Genomic DNA, 17408 nt, shown 5'->3' with positions numbered 1-17408 from the left:
GACCTGCCAAGCTCATCTAATTCTCATCACAACCCCGGGAGGTTGTATTGTATTATCACTACCATCCCCATTTTGCAGTGGAGGAACAGAGGCCAAGAGAGGCTGAGCCACCAGCCCAAGGTCACGTAGCTAACAAGTGGTGGAGACAGGTTCGAACGCAGGTAGACAGGCTCAGCGGGTTGCGTGACAAGCGGACTCCAATTAAAGACAGGTTTCCTACCGAGTCAAGCGCCGACCCTCACCCTGATCAGAACACCTGCTGGGCCCAAGCAAGGCCCCCACAGGCCGGGGGGCGCAACTCTCCCCGGCGGGAGGGGCGGGAGGGGCAGGGACGCGGAGGCCAAAGGGCGGGGGAGCAGGCGGGGGAGAAGGGAGGGTGGAGCGAAGGGATCCACTAGGCGGTGTGTCCATAAGGAGTGTCGCGGTTGCCCAGTGTCCCCCGCCTCCTGCTTCCCCGCAGCAAAAGGCGAAGTGCTGAGTCACGGTGAGGCGGCTGCCCGGCGCCCTCCACGCTGCCTCCTTGTGCTCGCGCCCTCTGCCCGCACCTGCACCGCCTGACAGGCTCCAGCTGCCGCCGCTGCTGCGTGAGTACCCAGGCGCCCGCGGGGTGCGCGGGTGGGTGCGGGACATCAGGGAACAGCACCCCACCATCTTCCCCAGCCCGCTTTAGATGCCTAGGGGAGTCTCAGAGGGAAATGACTAGAGATGCTTAGTAGTCCTCCGCAATTTGGTGAAAATGGTAGGCGGCTTTTCTTTCTGCAAAGCACTGAGATTTGGAAGTCAATCATCGGTTCTTCACGTGCATAGAATTTAATTGTAGGAGTCTGGAAGGACCCAGAAATAGTCCATAGAGGGGTAAAATACATTCGAGTTGCGTATATGTAGGTGATGACAGTCCCTTAGGGCTTTGAGGCTTGAGCTCATTTCTGTGCCCCACAGTCCAGCACCCAATAAGTATTGATTAGAGTGCTCCGAATAATAGCAATTGACCTTAGAGCGCTGACTACACTCTTCTGAGGTAGAGGGTCTCGTTTTATTGCCCCTGTTTTACAGCTGGAAAAACTGAGGCACCAAAGGCTTAGGCAATTGGCCCCAGGTCACACAACTGGTACATGGTGAAGCTGGATGCAAACCCAGGCTGTCTGGCTCCAAGGTCTATGCCTCTTGCTAAAGCATCTCTCTTAGTTTGAGTAGGAATCTTTGAAGGAATGGATTATATTTTGCTTGAAGAAGAGCTTTAGGGATTGGGGGTACTGTCTGCAAGCATTTGAAGTGGAAAAGGGACTGATTGTACTGATTATACTTGTTCTGTGATATTCCATTGAGTAGAACTTAGACCCACAGGAGGAAACAGTTTTGAATAATGAACCAGGAGTATAGCTCAGTCCTGAAATCTGGGATGCATTGTCAAAGGCACATCCTCCATGAGTTTTCTATGCTCTTGAAGACTTAATGAGAAAGCACAAAGATTTCTTGCCAGAAAAGTTGGCCCTGAACTTCAGGGATAGATGGGTCTTTGAATTTGATGACCCTCAAGGAAACCTTTCAATGCCAAATCTTCAGCATTCTGGAGAGTCACAGACCTCTCGGTTTTTCTCCGTGTTCTCTATGTCACCATACAAATCTCTCAGCCTCACTGGTAGCTCCTGCCTTATGGGGCAGCATGGGGTCAGGGGATGGGAGTGGGGCTGAAATTTCAAAAAGGTAAAGCAGATAAAGTGCTCATGAAGCGTGGTTAGTAAATGCCCCACAGGCGGATATTGCTAAACCTCATAGAAGATGGCTGTAGAGTCACATGAGATAACAATTGGAAATAATTGGTGGCTGGGAACCTTGTAAGTACTCACACAGTTCGCCATCATGATTGCTGTTTAAATCACCTAACCCGCATCTTGTACATAGTAAGCAATCAATAAATTGTAGCTGTTAGTATTTTGGGCAAGTCTGATCTTAATGTTCTTTATGTCGTAGTCCTTGGATGGGACTTAGGATTTAATGAATCTCTTTTTTGTTGTCCCTCCTTTTGCCTTCTGTCCTCTACAGATCAGCGTCAGAACACTTGAGACTTCAACATGGTGTCCTCCAAGAAGGTTACCCTCTCGGTGCTCAGCCGGGAGCAGTCGGAAGGGGTTGGAGCACGGGTACGCAGAAGCATTGGCAGACCCGAGGTATGCCGGTTGGGTGGCTGTTTGTGCTTTTTTGCAGAAGGGACTGGTGGGACACTGAGGGTAAACTTGGGAAGAGAGGGCCCAGACCATCATGAGCTGTTCTGTGGAGTGGCATGGAGGCCAAATCTAAATTTAGCATTTGGGGTCCCTCACGGACCAGTTCCAGCCCAAAGGGGATTTGTATAATGTGGATACCGAGGTCCTGGGCAGAAGGTGCAGCTGACCTTCGTAAAGCATCTCTGCGCCCTCTGCATACCCACATCCCATTCTGGGTGGATTTGTCAGCCTCAGCATGCATATCACCAAACATACCCATCTTATGCCCACAAGTCAAAGCACCAGGGAGTAACTCTGGATCCCAATTCCAAATTCCCAGGAGAGAGAATCTGATTGGCTTGGCTTGGGTCAGATCTCTACCCTTGGCCAGTCAGCCATTGCGAGGGATTTGGGTTCATGGAGAGACCGCCGGGACCCAAATCTGTGGACCTCGTGTGGTGGGGGAAAAGCAGGGGCTCTCAGAGAAAGCAGATGTCTTTCAGCATTAGAGAGATCTTTCATTTGAAAATTATGGGAGACATGAGACTTGTGGAAAAGAAAATCTTATGTGCACAGAAAGGTATTAAATGATGGTTAGAGCCCAGAGAATACTGTGCCCAGCACCATACCAGATTCCAAAAGATACACTTTTTTATTGAGGTATAATTGACATATTAGTTTCAGGTGTACAACGTAATGATTCATTTGATATTTGTGTATATTATGAAATGATCACCACAATAAGTCTAATTAACATCTGTCACCATACATGGTTACAGATTTTTTCTTTCTTTCTTGGAATGAGAACTTTAAGATCTCTCTTAGCAGCTTTCAAATATGCAATACAGTATTATTAACTATAGTGACCATACTGTACATTATATCACATGACTTACTTATTTTATATCTGGAGATTTGTACCTCTTGACTCCCTTCACCCATTTCACTCACCCCCATCTATGCCTCTGGCAACCAACAACCTGTTCTCTATATCTATGAGCTTGTTTTTGGTTTGTTTGTTTGTTTTTATTTTTGCTTTTTAAAATTATTCCACATGTAAGTGAGATCATACAGTATTTGTTTTTCTTTGTCTGGCCTATTTCACTTAGCATAATGCCCTCAAGTTCTATCCATGTTGTCACAAATGGAGAAATCTCTTTCTTTTTATGGCTGAATAGTATTCTATTGTATATACATACCACACCTTCTTTATCCATTCATTAATGGACAGACACTTAGGTTGTTTTCATGTCTTGGCTATTGTAAATAATTCTGCAATGAACATGGGGGTGCAGATATCTTTTTGAGTTAGGATTTTTGTTTGGATAAATACCAAGAAGTAGGATTGCTGGGTCATAAGGTAGTTCTATTTTTAATTTTTTGAGGAACCTCCATACTGTTTTCCATGGTGACTGCACCAATTTACATTCCCCTTTCTCCACATCCTTGCCAACACTTGTTATCGCTTGTCTTTTTGGTAATAGCCATTCTAACAGGTGTAAGGTAATATCTCATTGTGGTTTTTATTTGCATTTTCCTAATGATTAATGAAATGCAAATAAATGAAGAAGTATATTAGAGAAATGGATTCATTTTGAAATGTGAAGTTGGTTTGTCCCTCTTCTTAAAATTTGCTCTGATATTCTCATACTCTTTCCACCATTAGTTTCCTCTTTAACTATGAATGTCCTTTGAGGTCCATAAAACATTGTTTTCAAAAGATAGATACAAACAAGATTCTTCTATGGGCTAAATGCACAATGGATGTTGGGAGATGCAGATAGATGTGGTGTCATATTCTACTGGGACCACATCACCAACAGAACAGTTGTAAAGAATTTGGACACCCATCAGTAAACCCATTATTATATGTTGAGGGTAGCTAACACTTTAATTACTCCATCTATCAGGAACACGTCTGCTGAGGGTTTCTTTCTTTTTTGCTTTTGTTTTGTAAACCCCTTTGGTGGTCTGGTGAAACCTATCAATTCCTCCTCAAAATAATGCATAAAGTAAAATGTATAGGATTACAAAGGAAAACTCGTATATTGAAATATGGTTAGCAAAATATTATAAAACAAATTCATAATGTAATAATTTTACATTAAATAACAAGACTTGGCGGCAGTTCTAACTACCTAATTTCAAAGCTTTGAGGGGCATAAGCAATAGTTCAATATACCTGCAACAACTGTAACATGATGTGAAAATAGCTTTGATTTCTATTAGTGACAAAGTCACAGGTACTGGTAATTTACTGTGGCTTTGTAATTACATCTCATAATTGTAGGAAAGGTTACATTTCAGTCTGGAGATGGATGATGGTGACTGTTGCATACCAGTGTGAATGCACTTAATGCCACTGAACTGTAGACCATGTCTCCCCGGAAATAAGATCGGGTCTTATAGTAATTTTTGCTCCAAATGACACATTAGGGCTTATGTTCAGGGGATGTCTTCTGAAAAGTCATGGTAGGGCTTATTTTCCGGTTAGGTCTTATTTTGGGGGAAACACAGTACTTAAAAATGGTTAAAATGGTAACATTTATGTTATGTATATTTTACTACAAGAAAAATCCAGAAGAAAAAAGATCAGTTAGAGGTGAGTGAAAATAAAGATGTAATTTTTCCCCAGCCAAGTTTATAGCCACTCTGAATTCCATCCATGGTGCTTAGTGAAGAGTCTCTGGCTGAAAACCTGTGCTTTAAAGATTCCGTGTAATTGTGTATTTTACATCATGGTGATTACACAGAATAAACAGTGTTGTGTCCTCATTTTTTAATTGAACATGGTAGCATAAGCACTTCCCATGTTATTATAAATTGTCCATAAACATCAGTAGCTATGACATATTCCAGTGTATGGGCATACCATTAGTCTCTTACTCATGGCCCTACTTTTGGCCATTTAGACTGTTACCATTTTGTTTAGCACTCTACACACTACCGACTTGCCAGAAAGTTAGACTCCTAACCGTCCAATCAGCAGGGAAGGAAAGCACCTATCTTACTTCAAGGCAGTTACTTTTCAAACATTTTGCACCGAGGATTTGTCACTGAAGAAACATCTCATAAACTTGGCAGCCCAAGCTATTTTCACGTAGAATTTACAACAGGGTTTCACATTAGTGGCCCTAAGTGTCTTGTTCCCTGTGATTGTAAATGTGGAGGTACGGAATTTACAATGCTCTCACTGAGCCTTTCAGTGATGAATGGTCAAGAAGAGATGGAGTGGAGCTGGCTCACACCTTTCATTACAATTATATGTGGGCCAGGCCAGCCAGGCTGGAATTTGAATGATTGCATAGAATGATGTTAGCGGATTATTCGTCTGTGCTCCCAGCGCGTGGGAAACCTGCTACTCATCTGCATTTGCCTCTGTGCCCCATGCCCCCTTCCACCCGACACTCCTTGGTGGAATGTGATTCTCCTGGGGCCGCTCATATTTATTTTTATTATGAAGAATTTCAAACAGAAAAGTAGAGAAAATAGTATACCGGATCTCCATGTACCTAATGTCCATGATGATCAACTTATGGGCAATTTTATTCCATCTCTCACCCCATCGATTTCTTCCTGCGGAGTATTTTGAAGTGAATCATTTCATTTATAAATATGGCAGTTTGTGTCTCTAAAAGATCAGAACTTTTAAAAATATAACTACAATCCCATTATCACACGTGAAAATTATGAGTGCCTTAATAGCATCAAGTAACCTTGGTTCTGGTTGGTAGAGCCTCTGTAGGTGGCACTCTCCATTATCAGGGTCTGTAGGTAGTGAGTCAGGGTAGAGGAGTGTGGAAGTCACAGACGAAGTCCATTCCGGTTGTATCTACTTCTCAGTCTGGACCATGTGCTGGCAGTTTCCTGTTGCCTTCTCCTCATTACTGTCGGGCTCCAGTCTAGAGGCTGAGTAGGCCCAGGAGGTAGGCTGACCCTTTGGAGCTGCCTTTGAAGGGCCTCTCCCTTCTGCTGCTGCCATATTGTCTTGATGTAGGCTGGCCTTTTGTGGGCTATTGGGGGGGGGCTCATGTATGGATTTGTGTTTCTCTTTTGAAAAGCCCAAAGTAGGCAGCCCAGGGTAGTCCTGGATGCCCCACAATTACCAGAGACGCACATTCACTCTAATTTCTTCACTCTTAGTACATTCATAGTGTGTCACCTTATGGCCCAAGATAGCTGTTGGGGTAATAGCCACCATTTGCTTGCTCTCGGACACAGAAGGCAGGAAGAGGGAAAGGCAAAAGGGTACCTGCCAGCTGTCCATCCTCTTTTTATGGGGTATTTCCCTAAAAATCCCACCCAACAACTTCTACATACCTCTTGTTAGCCAGATTCAGTCATATGACCACATCTAGTTGCCAGGGAGCTAGACACCTAAACCAGTACCACTTAGGATGTTTGTGGAATATCTTCTATGTACACAGAATTATTCTAGGTTCAGCGGAGCATCATAAAAAAGCATAGTTTTGGCCCTATACCCAAGGAACTGACATTCCTGGTAGCTACTTGTGGTGCTTCCTGACTTATATAAAATGCCAGGCTGCTGGAGCTTTATTATGGTAGTGCCATGGGCTTGGGGGGAGGTGGTTATAAGTGTTGACTTGCCTTCTCGAGACCAAAAGAAATAGCTTGGAAGCTGCCGCCTGAATTTGGCAGCTAAAAGATTTGTAGCTGTTTGAAGGAAAGGTAATTCTGATATGGTTCAAAATTTTTGAAAGATCATCAGTTTAATATGTAAAGAGAGAAAGATGTGAATGAGTTGGGGGCCAAGTCAAACATTTCAGGAAATTCGAATGCTCATATAAATCAGATCTTATCTACAGATAACATGTTTCTTTAACAATGTTGTTGACTATTTGCCAAATGTTTAGAGAATTTTAGGAACTTTGATAAGGGCTAATACCTAGCCTGCAAATAACACTTTAGTACAATAGTCTAATGCAAGATACTCTTGCTTGATGGAGGAAGAATGCCTCTTACACTTAATCCTCCATCCCTTGACCAGTTGAACAGTTCATCTTTCTGATTCTTTCCTCAACCAGCCCCTGGCTTCTGCAGTCTTTTCCTTGTGCTGGCTTTCTTCCTGTGTGTGTGTCCATATGTCATGGATTGGTGACCAGAAGGATTAAATGTGCCATCAATATATGACAAATAGTACTTTTCAAGCAACTGCTGTTCTGTGGGTGATGGATGGTGATGAGGGTAGGATTAGAAAGAGTGGACCCTCTTCACTATTTATTTAACAGCACGATGTATTTGCTTATATGAAACTCTTTGATACCAAGAGGCAATAAATAAATATCTCATCTCTACCCATATTTTAATTCCATAGACCTACAACAATATAGAACTAAAAAACCATCTTAATGCTCTAAACCCTTTGTTTTGCCCCTGGGGAAGTTGTGCTCAGAGATTTATTGGACCAGCATGATGTAACAGCTACCACCCATCTATGTAGAACCTACAGTGCTTCGCGCACTGGACCAGATACTCTACTTTTCATTGTTTCCAATCCTTCAAGGTATATATTATCCTTGAGAAGAAAAATATATATTATAAGGTAGGAGAATTTTCAACCCTTTCTCTTCCAACCCCACTCCCATTCCTAAACTTTCATTGAGCTGAGATGGAGCTATGAGTGACAGGATAAAATTGAAAGGATCCAAAATCGGATTTTCACTGGAAAGAGCAGAGTTACTGGTGGAAGAGAAAAGGGTAAATTCAGAAGGTGAGGGGGGAAGAGGAGAAAAGGGAAGAGCTGTCTCCAGGTGTTTCGAGGAGATTTGAAGAGTTAGAGTGAGAGAAGATGGAAATATTGGAGGCAGATATATGTTGGAGAGGAGTAAGGGGGATTTTAAATATTATCTTTAAGTTGAAGCCCCCTTTGGCAATTTTGAGAGTGTTCAATAAGTTGTTTTTCAATTTTTAATACTGGACTGGATGAAACACTGGGCTGAGATGGGTTACAAAGTGGTCCAGCTTTATATGTGTCACAGTTCACATTTTAAAGTGAAGAGACTGAGACTTGGTTAGGTGAAAAAACTTGCAGAAGATTGTTGAATGTGTGTGTGTGTGTGTGTGTGTGCGTGCGCGTGTGTGTGCAGTATACATGTATATATGTGCATGTGTGTTTGTTTCCATAGAAAGTGAAAATAGAGTTAAAACCAGAGGCAGACAAAAAGAGGGTTTGATACTTTCATTTCTAGCAATATGACAGAGTAGATACCATGAAATAAATAAACAAATAACTTTAAAAATTAATTAGCTGAGCTCACAAGAAGTTAGATAAATTTATAGAGTCCAAAATCAATGAGAAAGAAAGAAGAAATTGAAAATCTGAATAGTTTTGTAGCCGTTAAGGTAATTGAATCAGTATTTTAAAAGTTCATCACAAAGACAACAGGTCCAGATGACTTTACAGACTAATTTTACTGAACATTTAGGGTACAGATAATTGCAGTAATGCACAGACTCTCCAGAAGGCGAAGGTCCAAGGAGTACTTAAACCACTCTATGAAGCAGTGTCACCTTGCTACAAGACCCGACAAGACAAGGACAGCAAGTAAAAGGATAATTACATCGCATTTATAAATATTTTTGCAAGAATCCTAAGCGAAATTTAACTAACCCAGTACAGCATTGCATAAAAAACATATACCATGTCCAAATTTGGATAATCTGAAGAAGGTAAATTTAGTTGGATCTATTGGTATAATTTACCAACATTAAGAGATTAAAGCAGGAAAAATAAACATAAGTATCTCAATCAGTACAAAAAAAGCATTCAATAAAATTCAACATCTATTTATTCTTTAAAAAATTTAATAAACTAGAAAGAGAAGGGAAATTCCTTACCTTTATGAAAGGAATCTACAGAAAGCCAGCATTAAACCACCTGGTTACCAGTAAAACTTTAAAAAGCAATCTCTGTAAAATCAGGGACAAGACAAGGACATCTATTACCATCATTTCAACTCAGCATTGTTGTAGAGGTGCTAGCTTGCAAAAAGACAAGGAGAAGGAAAGTATAAATATTTAAAATGAAGGGGGAAAAACTGAGTTATTTGCTTATGGGTGTTAATTGAAATATTACTCCCAAATATTCACTCCCTACAGTAGGATTATATATCCCCACCCACTTTTAGCTGCATTACCCCTGAGTCCCATAGGAAGCGTTTAAGTGCCCTCCTCTCTGACTTTGGTTTTGGTCAGGTCACATGCTTTCACCAATGGGATGTGTTAATATGATTGTGCCCGATTGGTTTGGTTCACTTTTGCTCCTGACCTTGGCTATGAGAAAAGCATTTCTTACATAGTGGCCACTGTTTCAGTTGGAACCCAGAGTGAGAAGACATGTAGAGGCCAGCCAATCCCAGCAAGAGCCAGAAAAACTGCAGCCTGCCACAGCTTTAATCTAATGCAAGCAAAAAATTGTTTGTGAGATATTGGGCAAAAGCTTATTGATAAATATACTGGTGCTATGAATGTCTGCAAAGGAAACCCCAAAAAAGCTATGAGTAAATTGCTAAAATTAGTAAGAGTTTAGAAATGTTCATAACTGCCTTTCTATTCACATTTCTAATCCCCAGCCACAAACTGTTCAAAATCATAATTTTAAAAGACTATTTATAATACCATTAAAAAGTATGTTAGCTAGAAAAAATTAAGTATATGCAATATCTTTATGGAGAAAATGACAAATCCTATTGAAAGACATTTTAAAAGACCTAAATAAATGGAGGTAACCATATTTATGTATAGGAAAACTCAATATTATATACATGTCAATTCTTCCCAAATTGGTCCATAGATTCAAAGCAATTTCAATCTGTTTCTATGTCTCATTTGAACTTGAGATTTATCTTATCTGCCTTCTAGCTTTTGCACAATATACTGGATACTAAATATTCAAATTCTATATACAGATAACATGTTGATATCTCAAACTCAGTGTGAACTAAAAGTCACCATGGCTATTTCAAGGCTGCTTCTGTTATATTCCTTGTGTTTCTGGATGGCCCTGCCATCCTCCCAGGCACCATAGCTGGAAGTTTGGGAGTCATCTAATGCTCTTCCTTTTTCCCATTCTTCATCACCACAGCCATTGCATTAGTCTTTGTCCTTGCCTGGACTATTGAAATGACCTTCCAAACACTCTTTGTCTCCTTTCTCTTCCTTTTCCAAACTATCTTCCAAACGTTTGCTGGAGTGATCTCTCTAAATCTGATCATCTCAACCTTTGATTAAAACCTGTCACCTTCAGGATAAAATCCAAACTCCTTTGAGATCTGTCCTCTCTCCTTGGCCCATCTCTCATCATAATTCCATGTGCAACTTTTGCCCCAATGGAGTACTTTCCTTGCAGTTTTTTTCAAACTTGCCAATCTGTTTCTGTGCTCTTTTTCTTGGAATTTTCTTCCTCTTTCCCTTCTACTTGATTAACTTCTACATGTACTTCAAGCCTCATCTTAAGTGACACCTCCCCTGTAGAACCTTCCCTGATCCCACCCCACTCTCATATGTAAGTGTCTCCTTCAGAGCATTTATCATCACTGTGCAGTCATTGACTTCCTAGTCTGTTCCCCCATGAGGTGGTGAATGTGTTTAGGATATAGACTGTATCTAGTTTGTGCTTGGCAATTTAAATCTTAGACGATCATGAAATGTTTGTTCACTCTTTACGCTTCTCATAAAATGTCAACTCTAACTTAACTAGTGAGTGAGTGAGTGTGTGTGTGTGTGTGTGTGTGTAAGGAGTTCTTTCCTCAAAGCAATTTTCATCGCTAAAGTTGCTCACTGGCTACGTAATTTTCAGTGAGTCTTTCTAGATCTGCTCATGAATGTAGCCCCTAGTAATATGGCTGAAAAGGCATATCTAATCTGCTGAACTTTATTTTTATTTCAGTTAAAAAATCTGGATCCATTTTTACTGTTCGATGAATTTAAAGGTGGTAGACCAGGCGGATTTCCTGATCACCCACATCGAGGTTTTGAAACAGTAAGTAATATCATTTGACTGCAAAAGTGTATATTTTAAAACTTGCCTCTGTTCTTAAATTTAGTAATCATTTCTTATAGAAAATTCAATTTTAAGAGCAATGAATAATAGGCAAAAATTAATTTATCAGTTCCTGGCTGTAGACCTGTTACTAGAGAATTGTACTATCTATTTTACATGAAGTATACTGAAATTGAAATATTTACTGTTTTTAATATTCTTTGAATTTGTGCCACTGGAGACATTCCTATTTGAGTAGTTAATAAAGAGCAAGAGTTGATTTCTTAAAATATTTATATAATTAAAATTTATTTTAGATAGAAGAAGCAATTTAAGATGTGATTAAAATAATTTTATATAGAAAACTTAGTTTTCTTCAAGACTGTTCAGAAATGTTTAACCTCATGTAATATAATATTTTAAACCCGAAAGACAATCCAAGAACACTATAACTATTTAAACCCAGTTCTAGGGAATTTTGTAGAACCAATGGATTGAAATAGAACATAGCCTAAAAATTAGGATTTTAAAGTCATACATGTACATTTACAAATTTAACTGTAAAATTTAATAGAGATTCTGCTGCACATCTGTTTTAAGTTTTGGTTAGATACAGAAATAAAAATGTATAATATAATATTATGGCACTTTCAAAGATTCCTATTTCCCACACATATATACTTCTGGAAAAATACAGGAGTGGTTACTTCCTAGTTACAAAGTTTAGCCATCTGCTGTATGAGAAAAATGTGTAATTTTGGGGAAACAGACCAAGACTTGTTAAAGATTTAGTGTGTTTGTCAAGCCAATTATTGAATGAGTAAATATTGAAAGTGGGTGACATGCAGGCATTGGTGTTGGGTGACCTTTTGTATGTTAGGGTGCATGTTTGTGTGTTGGGGAGTGTGGGGAGAAGGTAGAGGGAGGGAGGCTAACGAATAATGAGGCCTGACCTCGGCTTACTTAACAAGGCAAAAGATGGACAAGTAAAGAGTTCATCATTGTCGGGTAAAGGTGAAATGAGCCAAGAAGCTTCTGGAAACGGTGTTAAGGACCAAAGTAGTTAGGTCTCCCTTCCTCACTTAGCCATTTGCCTTCCAATTCTCTTCTCATTTCTTTCACCTACCCTACATTCCTGCTGGATTCTGAGCTGGTTCTAGAACATGTGTCCCCACTGTGCTCTTCTGCTTCTGGTGTCAGGACATTCTCACCAGTCCATCCCACAGCCCCAGTCACCATTATACTAATCTTTCGTGGTTTTCTCAAATATCACTATCTCCATCAAGTTTTCCAGACAGTCACAAGTGGATGCACTTGCTCCTTCATTTGGTCCCCATAGCATTATATGTTTACCAATCTCATGCACATTAGAACATTACACCTCTGTGGTGGCCTCAATCATATTCTGCCTGTTTTGAATGAGAGTTAGGAATTGCCTCAATCGCCACCTCCCTGGCCATGCGCAAAAGGAATGTAAATTGCTTCACCTAAGATAATCCCACATATCCCCATGTTCTCTAGTTGGAGATACTCAGTAACTACTGGCTGCATTTAATTGGATAATAAAAAGAGATGGCTTTTGCTGAAGACAATGAATATATAAAATGAACGATGAAACACATTGCTTTCCTTTCTGTTATGGAAAGGGGGACTGTTATAAATTGTAAACTCAACTTTAAACTACTCTGAAGGAGTTCAGCTGCAGAATATTGGTATTTGACTCTTCTTTTGAGTAAGAATCTTCCTTAAAAACTGTGTAGTTATAGTCGATCCTCATCATTTTGTGGATTCTGTATTTGTAAATTCATCTACTTGCTAGAATTTATTTATTTATTTTTTAATTAAAATTTATTGGGGTGACAATTGTTAGTAAAATTACATAGATTTCAGGGTACAGTTCTGTATTACATCATCTATAAATCCCATTGTGTGTCCACCACCCAGAGTCAGTTCTCCTTCCATCACCATATATTTGATCCCCCTTACCCTCATCTACCATCCTCCTCCCCCCCTGCCCTCTGGTAACCACTAAACTATTGCTAAAATTTATTTTTAATCCCCAAATCAGTACTTCTGGTGCTTGCGCTGACATTTGTGGGTGTGCACAGACCTGCCCAATGTGCATGCTCATTCCCAGCGAAGGATGAACAAGGTGGTGATCTGCCTTCTTATTCCAGCTCTCACATTCAAACGAATGTCCTTCTTGAGGCCTAGTCAGAGCCACGTTTTTCACATTTTAGTGCTTTGTGTTGGTGATTTCACTGTTTAAAGTGGCCCCCAAACTGTAGTGCTGAAGTGCTGTCTAGTGTTCCTATGTGCAAGAAGGCTGGGAGGTGCCTTATGGAGAAAACACATGTGTTAGATACACTTCCTTCAGAAAAGAGTTAGAGTGCTCTTGGCCGTGAGTTCAGTGTTAATTCATCAACAATATATATTAAATGAGGTGTCTTTAAACAGAAACAAATATAAAACAAGGTTATGTACTGATTGATTGATGAAAATGTGACCGGAGGGACCCAACCCTGTATTTCTCCAGAAGAAGTGGTTCAGTGTTCGTTAATTCAGTGATCGTGGCAACTTTATAGAACATAACTCTTGTGAATAACTATAATCACCTATATCAGTACTCCCCAGGAGTGTAGTTCAGATCTGTCTTAATGTGAACTTTTAAAAGTCTGTAATTTTGTAATAAGTATGTGTAGTGCCAGGTAGGTACTAGAATAATTGGCGGGGGATCACTGCATAAATTATATAAATGTCTAACCACTATGCTGTACACCTGAAGCTAATTTAAAATAATATCGCATGTAAACTGTAACTGAAAAAAAAAAAAAAAAAACAATCAAAAAATTAAAAAATGAAAGTCTGCAATTTAAAATCAGGTCCACTTGTAAACTCTCATCATTTCCTCCGTGGAGCATTTTCTACAGGCTTGTTATACATTTTGAAAATGCTAATTAGTACAAGGAGAAAAGTTAGAATAACTTCTTATGTTACCTTACCATCCATAAATAGGTATTGTTATTGTTTTGATGTATTTTCTTCCAGTACTTTTTTCTGGTATCATGCTGTATGCTAGGTGTGATCAAACAATATGGTGAATGTTTAAATAAAAAAAATTTATTACGCTAAAAGACACGTTACCATTAATCTCCCTCAAAATTCTCCTCTCACTTAGAACACACTTATCCCATCGTTCTTGCCACTTTCTGAAGCAGTTCTGGAAGTCCTCTTTCATGAGCATCTTTAGTTGCGCTGTCGTGGCTGCCTCGCTGTCCTGAATTGATTCAAAACGTTTACCTTTCATGGTCATTTTGACTTTGGGGAAGAACCAGAAGTCACATGTCACAGATCTGGTGAATAAGGTGGATGAGGACACACCGTAATGTTTTTGTTTGACAGAAATTGCTGTACCAGAAGCAATGTGTGACACGGAGCCTTTCCATTGTGATCACAAAATACAGTGAATGCTGCTGCCGAGTGCCATCCAACGGAAAGGCAGGGATCTTCAATATGGGATGTGGCGTGTCAAACCTTAGTAACAGTGTGTGACAAGTTTCAACTTGTTTGGTGCAGTCGGGTGTGAGCTATGGTAGAGCGAGGGTGTGTTTTAAAGTGTGCCGTAAATCATCCTCCATCATGGCAATGTTCGTGTCACACATCGCTTCTGGTACTGCAATTTCTGTTAAATAAAAACATTACAGTGTGTCCTCATCCACCTTATTCACTGGATCTGGCATCCTGTGACTTCTGGCTCTTCCCATAAGTCAAAATGATTCAGGACATTGAGGCAGCCGCAACAGTGCAAATAAAGACAATCATGAAAGAGGACTTCCAGAACTGCTTCAAAAAGTGGCATGAATGATGGGATAAGTGTGTTTGAAGCAAGGGGGAGTATTTTGAGGGGGAATAATGGCAATGTGTCTTTTACTGTAATAAATTTTCATTTAAACATCCACTGTGTTTTTTGATCACACCTCATTTGTTTTGTGTCTTTTTAAAAAACTTAACATTATACTGTTAGCATTTTCTCAATACCTTTCAAAAAACTAATCTTTACTGGCTTCATTAAGCATCTGTCATGACGGTTGTACCAACTGACCTTACTGCAACAATGTATGAGGGTACCTGTTTTCCCTCCGCATCACCAGTGCAATATATTTACCCAACTTTTTTTTTTTTTAATGTTCCTTATTATTTTATTCAGAAAATAACAGAACTACCCAACTTTTATCTTTGCCGTTTTGACCAGTGAAAAATCATGCCTCATAGTTTTAATTTGCATTTTTCTTATCTGAGTGAAGTTGATTAACTTTCCATTTTAAAACCTTTGTTCACCATACATACAAGTATTTATATCCTTGCCCTATTTTTTTTCTGTTGGGTTGCTGGTATTCTTACTGTTTTATAGAAGCTCTTTATATATTAAAGAAATCAGGCCCTTTTCAGTGATAGGAGTTGCAACACTGTTAGGAGAGATTACGCTTGTTTTGCATGTCCCCAAAGGCAAACCTTTGGATACAAAGAATAGATACAAACCAATAGAAGGAAGAACTTTATAACAATTCATTATGCAATGATAGGATAAACCCCCTGAATTGAAGTGATTTTCTTATTTCTAGAGAAATACAAGTGTGTACTGAATTTAAACAATGGGTGTGTTACCAGGATCAGTGGTTCTCAAAATGGCTGTGTGGGAGATGAGTCAGTGCTGTGCTGGAATAAAATATTAGAGCTCATGTGAATTTTTAAAAATAAAAATAAAATTATGCTGTATTATCACATGAATATAAAATATAAATAAATATACATATTTTGAGTGTACACTTGCATTTCTTAAACTGATATTGATACATGATCAAAGAATATTATTCTACAAAATTCTTATTACATCAAGTGTAATCAGTATATCTGCAGTGGTCCCACCTGGTACCTCAGGCTCCACCTGAAATTTACAGAATTAGAATCTGCATTTTAATAACATCTCAAGGGATTGATGTGCACATTAACATTTGAGAAGTGCTCCACTACGAGGTCTGACAATTAAGTTCGCAAACTTGTTGTAATGATGTTGCTAACCTTTTTGATATCAGAGGGGTTATTTATTATGAATTTCTACCAACTGGACACACAGTAAACTAAGTTTACTATTTGGAAGTGCTGAAAAGGCTGCGTGAAAAAGTTAGACGACCTGAACTTTTCGCCAACAATTCATGGCTCTCGCATCAGGACAATGTACCAGCTCACACGGCACTGTCTGTGAGGGAGTTTTTAGCCAGTAAACAAATAACTGTATTGGAACACCCTCCCTACTCACGTGATGTGGCCCCCAGTGACTTCTTTCTTTACCCAAAGATAGAGGAAATACTGAAAGGAAGACATTTTGATGACATTCAGGACATCTAGGGTAATACGACGACAGCTCTGATGGCCATTCCAGAAAGAGTTCCAAAGTTGCTTTGAAGGGTGGACTAGGTGCTGGCGTCAGTGCATAGCTTCCCAAGGGGAATACTTCGAAGGTGATCATGGTATTTAGCAATGAGGTGTGTAGCACTTTTTCTAGGATGAGTTCACAAATTTAATTGTCATGCCTCGTAGATGACCTTCCAAACCAGAAATATAATTCTATGAGATAAGAGTGAGAACCTGATTTTACTGAGTTAATGGCTATTTTTTTTTAACTTAACTCTTTGGTTTGGCTAGCTGTATATTTTCTGTTAAAAACTTGCTTGAAAATTGAGGAAGAAGGAATGCCACGGAAGAGGCACAGCTGGTTGTCATACAACAAAGGGGAAAATGCATTTAGTATTTCCTGCCAGGAGTTTGGACGCTGGAAAGCATTGTTTTCCAAAGGCCTGGGTGGTAAAGGGTGGAATAATTTTGCAGTGACCTATTTCTGGTCAGGCCTGATATCTTGATTTGTTCAGGGCCACTTATAAATGATCAGAAACAAAGAGTGATATTAAAAAATGGGCAGCACTCTTCCCTTTTAAGTCCACGCCCTGCCAAGGTTTAATTTAGCTTGAAAAACCAGTCAAGTTCACGCACTATTGATGAACGCTTCATGTCCTCTGAGAAGAAATGTATTATTTTGTGCCTTTCAAAATCATCCTTTAAATTATAGCCTCAGAATTTCCAGATTTTAGCACTGAAAGTCCCATGTCCCTGGGAACCCCTCAGTTTTGGGGCAACCAGGATGGTTG

General features: G+C 39.7%; 1 protein-coding gene across 3 annotated transcripts in view; it reads left to right on the top strand.

The window, feature by feature from the left end:
- Positions 1 to 374: 374 nt before the first annotated feature.
- PIR (pirin) overlaps positions 375 to 17408 on the top strand; it is a 108645-nt gene continuing 91611 nt past the window's right edge. For 2 of the 3 annotated variants that reach the window (XR_002138553.3, XM_019746288.3), the window contains exons 1-3: positions 375 to 584; positions 2044 to 2168; positions 11113 to 11205. Coding sequence is in view for 2 of the 3 variants with exons in the window: in XM_019746288.3 (XP_019601847.1) it covers positions 2073 to 2168; positions 11113 to 11205 (189 nt within the window). In the remaining variant the exon portion in view is untranslated. The remainder of the gene's footprint in view (positions 585 to 2043; positions 2169 to 11112; positions 11206 to 17408) is intronic. The other variant, XM_019746287.3, reaches the window with a different exon arrangement.

The sequence above is a fragment of the Rhinolophus sinicus genome, chromosome 18, assembly GCF_057876585.1.
Source record: "Rhinolophus sinicus isolate RSI-liver-muscle chromosome 18, RSI-T2T, whole genome shotgun sequence".
NCBI lineage: Eukaryota > Metazoa > Chordata > Mammalia > Chiroptera > Rhinolophidae > Rhinolophus > Rhinolophus sinicus.
Note: the sequence above shows the minus strand (reverse complement) of the source record. Positions and strands in the feature narration are given on the sequence as shown.